Source organism: Perca fluviatilis, chromosome 9 (genome assembly GCF_010015445.1).
Source record: "Perca fluviatilis chromosome 9, GENO_Pfluv_1.0, whole genome shotgun sequence".
NCBI classification, from domain to species: Eukaryota; Metazoa; Chordata; class Actinopteri; order Perciformes; family Percidae; genus Perca; species Perca fluviatilis.
The window spans coordinates 4,105,566-4,111,370 of record NC_053120.1 but is presented as its reverse complement, the minus strand read 5'-3'; the positions used below and the strand labels follow the sequence as shown (position 1 = coordinate 4,111,370).

General features: G+C 41.5%; 1 protein-coding gene across 1 annotated transcript in view; it reads left to right on the top strand.

Annotated features, from left to right (window-relative positions):
• The window catches only part of rab3b (RAB3B, member RAS oncogene family), a gene marked incomplete in the record, with an annotated part of 18,858 nt that extends 16,054 nt beyond the window's left edge, over nucleotides 1–2,804 (top strand). The window contains 1 exon segment of the mRNA XM_039810243.1: nucleotides 523–2,804. Within this exon segment, the coding sequence (XP_039666177.1) occupies nucleotides 523–707 (185 nt within the window).
• Between the last annotated feature and the right edge of the window lie 3,001 nt (nucleotides 2,805–5,805).

Here is a 5,805-nt window from a genome sequence, read left to right as displayed (position 1 = left end):
AAAGCACACACATACACACACACACAAACATACACATAAACACACACACACATACACACACACACACACACACAAACACACACACACACACATACACACACACATACACACACACACACACACACACACACACATACACACACACACACACACACACACACACACACACACAAACACACACACACACACACATACACACACATACACACACACACACACACACACACACACACACATACACACACACACACACACACACACACACACACACACACACACACACACACACACACACACACACACACACACAGGGCTAATGTTGAACTGTAGTCCTAGTAACCTGTAGCATGCATTTCTTCATGACTGAATAAAAGCCAAGCAGCCAGAGGAAACACCACACAGAAAAGGCTCAGCCCGGACCGGGGGTTCAAACTCTGCGGTGTCTACTCTGCTGTGAGGCTAGCAGCGCTAACCGCTGAGCCACACCGTGCGGTTTAACCTCTGTGCCGTGTCCTCCTGCAGGCTTCGAGTACTACGAGGCGAGCGCCAAGGAGAACATCAACGTGCGGCAGGTGTTCGAGCGCCTCGTGGACATCATCTGCGTGAAGATGTCGGAGCGCGTGGACGTGGAGGTCCCGGCGCCTCCCGGCACCAAGACCACCAGACTGACCGACAAGCCCGCCCAGCTACCGCAGAAGTGCTGCTGATCGTCCATTCATCTCTCAGCTCCCTCCCTCCCTCCCTCCAAAAAAAGCTCTTAAGAAAAAGACAAAAAAAACAAACAACAACAACAACAACAACCAGATTAACTATTGTAACATTCCTCAACACACTGTGTCGGTCACTGCTTAGGTCCATGTTTGTGAGCAGTCAGTCACGACCACTGCCGTTTATATATTATATAGCCGTATTTTCCGGACTATAAGTCGAAATCAGTCAAAAAAACATATATAAGTCGCACCGGACTATAAGTCGCATTTATTTAGAAATTTATTTCACAAAATCCAAGACCAAAAAACAGCCCATTTCATCTGTCAAGTACACAATAGCACACAGATCAACAGGCTGAATACGGTAGGTGTAACGTAACACATTAACAGTTATTCAACTATACAAAAGCACACAGAACGACCAGCTACCAGGGCGTGGAGACGTAGCTAACTGCACCGTTGACCAGCCCCTTCCCGGCAGCACGATGTTCAGCCATCTCGCTTTCAGCCCGCCATTAGCCGATTAGCCGATTAGCTTTCTCTGATTTCTTCACTGCAGTAAGAGTCACCTTTTCGCCAGTCTCCCTCACAAGTTTCTCCCTCATTTCCAAACTTTCTTTCTGCTGCTCCATTGCCGTTTTTCAGCTGCATATTTTACTACCTGCAGTTTGTTATCTCTTTTCTTTCTCAGTTGTCTTTAGCAGCAGCGTTCTAGTCGTCCCAAGCCTAGAGCGCCCTCTCGCGGCTGTAGACGATAATGTTTTCAGTATGAATTAACATTTAAAAACATGTTAAATTATATATATTTTGATATATAAGTCGCACATGACTATAAGTCGCAGGACCAGCCAAAAGTAGGAAAAGAAAGTGCGACTTATAGTCCGGAAAATACGGTAGCCGGTTTCATCCCCTTCCCGTCCCAGAGTAGCAGTGGTTGGTCCCTTATGGAGGCGGAGGAGTCAAGGTTTGGCAGGGAACTCTGGACAAAATGTAATTTGGTGTGTGTTGTGATGATGGAGAAGGTTGAACCCAAATGCAGGGAAGGCCATGGAGGAGACGTGGTGAGCTTGACTATTTATTTAACAAAAAACAAAATACAGAAAACAGAACAAAAAAAACCGAAGAAACGAGATGAAGAAAAATCAGGAAACAGGCCGAGAAACGAACGGCACGCTGACACAGGGAACTGCAAACAACCGAAATGATCTGACACCAAGACTAAATACACAGGCTAACATGGAAACACAACACAAGGCTGGGAAACAGGGGAAACACATTAGGGCTGTGTGTTTCAACCTTGTTTGAGCCACGGCACATTTTTTTACATTAAAACCAACCAAAAATGTTACAAAATGACACATTGCAGCCTAATAAGATCAGAATCTGCATTTATCCTTTTTAAAAATGTATCCATCGCTTGTGCAGGCTTACATCGATGATCTCGGCCCTACTGCGCTTGCATCCTGTCACAGCGGGATGCGCGCGCAAAAGGTGGCAGTAATTCTATTGTCTTAAATCAACAAGGTCATTATTGCGCTATATACTGCCACCTACTGATACAGAATAGTATTTCATTTCTCTGCCAGTCATCACATTGCAGCCACAGATGCGCAACAATGGCAAATTATTTGCAGTAACTCAATAAAAAAAAATTTTGTTGGACCAATTAAGTAAAATCGGATAATTTCTCACACACAGTGGTTGAAAATCACTGCATTGGGGCAATCACAAGGGCGGGAAAACACAGGAAGCTAAACAAGACAAGACAGAAAGCATTACCATCAAAATAAAACAGGAAACGGGGCAAAAATACAAAAAGCAGTTCACCAAAATAAGACAAAACGCACCAAACCCATAACAGTGTGTTTGACAAGGTTGTAGAGCCATAGGGATAAAGCCGGGTCACACCAGAAAGTGGCAAAGCAAAGTCCATCCATCCATTCATAACAAAAACATAGTAGTCCACTTAAAACCTATACACAGTAGAGCTGTTGAAATTAATCAAATAACCGATGCATGGAATCGTGGACGTGGACGATGCTGCATCGATAATCGGCCGGCTCATAATCGATTATTTCTGTTTACAATTTAATGTCGGCCTAACAACATTTCTGTTTACATATTCTGGTATGTTTGGCATATTAGGAGGTGCCATGTGCTCAGTGCTGTATAGTTTTATGTATCCACTTTATTTAGTATTAGAGCACTGCAGAATGTCAATGTTTGGTTTATGAAGCTTGAAAAGCTCTCAATTAAACATCCTGCATGGCTTTAATAGAAAAATGGATTTGACGCATCGTGATGCATCGAGAATATCAAATGGAATTGAATCTCTGACATGGTAATCCTAATCGAATCGGGAGACCAGTGAAGATTCACACCTCTACTAGACAGTCCCTCCAGAAAAACGCGATTATGATCGCATAATTCAATGCATAATCAGCCAAAGTCCGCACTTTTTCGCCGCATAAATTGTCGATTTCCGCGCAAAATATGCGGGGCTTGCGTGGTTTCATAACCACGTATTTTCGTTGCAAAAAAGTCACATAATATATCTTAGCAGAAAGTTGAAAAATGTTGCGTTTACTTCACACAAGAGCAACCATGAAGTGACGTGAACATCATCGAAAAGCAGGTTGTTGGGGGAATAACTGTTTTTTTCCTCTTTTTCATCAATTTCATCGCATAAAATTGCATAAATATCCCGCATATTCCATCGCATTTTTTAAGAAAACGTGCCGTGTGTGTGTGTAAATTTTGGCCCTCCTAGTTGTGCGCCAAACCAAAAGCACAGGAAAGTGTTTTTTAAACTTAAATTACGTGACATTCAAATTTGCCGACTCTGAGACTCAGAAATTCCCCCCAGAAGAAGCAGAGAGAGAGAGATTAAATATTCAGGCTGAGAAACAAACATGTAATCATTGTTTTGCTTGATTTTCTAAATTCTAAGGAACTCTTTAGATCACTTTTGTAAGGCTTCATGTCAATAAAAATGTCGAAAAAAGCAACAAATTTACCAAAAGGTGACAAATGACAAATAATCTGAGAAAGCCACAAAAAAGTCTGAACAAAACCAACAAAAATGAAGAAAAAAGCTCCCAAAATGTTAAAATAAAGTGACCTGTAGTAACAAAAGCACGTCCATAAACTCTCCATGTCTGGCCCTTGGTGTGATTCCCTCTTTCCAGTGTGGCCCTCTGGGAAATTGAGTTTGACACCCCTAGTGTAACACAAATCAATATTAAAAACAACGTGACCATTTCACGAGCTGCCGTGAGACCGTGTTGTGTAATTACGAGTCAACAGCGGTGATTGTGGTCGTGTAAAGACTTTGAGACCGACATATTGCCCCCAATCTTTTCTCAAAGTTCCTTTTTGGTTTCACAACCAAATCAGATTTTGTTGAGAGTTCTCTGCAGAGTCCAGCGGTAAGCCAAGCACTGCCTCTCCTCTCAAAGTGTAGCACGGCGAGAAGCTCGCCACCACAGCTGCTCATGTTCACACACGTGTTTACGGGTCGCAGTCGCTCACCATCATCTGCCGAAAACATCCGATTAGGCTGCTTCTCAGATAGCTTGTAAGTAATAGTGAGTCCACTCAGAAAAACAGTATGCCTATCGCCTATCTAACTGTTACTGGCCTTACTTAGTGCTGTCTGTGGCTTGAAAGACGCTTTAGGGTTACACCACCAATGCACAACTCCCGGGCGGGGCTGCAGCCGAAATCATTAGAAGAGCAGGTCGAGTCCAAGACACACACACACACACACACACACACACACACACACACACACACAAGTGCGAAAACATGTCTGACACTAACTAACTTGAAGTCAAACAGACATTTTCTAACAGGGTTCATTCAGATCAGTAGACGTTGAGTTGTGAGACGAATCATTGTACAGTATTTACTGGACCAATCAGGTGCAGGCACAGGGCACCCAAAACTGACTGTTAGGCAAATCCAGTATAAAAAATTTGCCTCAAAGAGCACAATCTGTCCTGAGACCGTTGATTCAGATAAAGAAAAAACTCAAAAAATAAAAAAAGACACAAAGAAACAAAAAAATGACCTTGTTGGAAGGTTAATCAAACGATTGCACAGACGCAGAACGACCACAAAGAGATGCAAAACGAGCACAGATACACAAAGAATGACTGCAAAAGGATGCACAATGACTGTGAAGAGACTTAAAACAACCACTAAGAGACACAAAACGACAGAGACACGAAAAAAACGTCTACAAATCTCCTTAGAAATCCTTCCCGTAATGTTATCAGACACTTGGAAAATTAATCTGAGCCTGTCAGCGGCAAAACAAGCACTTCTGTGAAAGCACAATTGCCCTGTTAACTTACATTGTAGCTCGTTTAATACTGGACCAATGTCAAAGATTGTTGTTCCCATCAGTCACTTAGACACAAAAACGTGGTAACATAGGGTCCAGGTTGAAAAATACGGTAGTTACCCTTTAAAACAACCACAAAGACATGCAAAATGACTGCAAAGAGATGCCAAACAACGACAAAACAACCGCGAAGAGACACAGGGACACAAAAAAAACTACAGGGAGCACAAAGAGATATTAAGCTACCACAGAAAGATGCTAAACGACTTGCAAAAGAAGCAAAATTACCACAAGAAATGTATTTTATAGACTAAAATATTAGTTAATTAAACGTGCAAATGAACAATAGATTAATCAGTAGTATAAATAGCTGTTAGTTGCAGGCGTACATCTTAACCCTCATGTTGTTCTTGGATCCAATTTGACCCGTTTTCAACATTTCAAAATCCGAAATATGTTGTTTTGGTTTTTTTTTTTAAATAAAAATTACCCAAAAATTAGATTCCGTACAATGCTCTTCGCACGTACAATTCATGATCACTACTTTTATTTAATTTTGGATGTTTTATTCAAGTTTTAGCGTTTCAAAAAAGAAATTGAAATGGTTTCTAAACTGTATTCTGACTAAACTTTGGCTCTTTGAAGTCTCTGATTATCAACATACATTTCCTTTAATATTAGTCGAAATATTTCATCATTTCTGCTTTTTTTAACTCAAAAATTAGGTATCATTTCCTGCAAATGAGG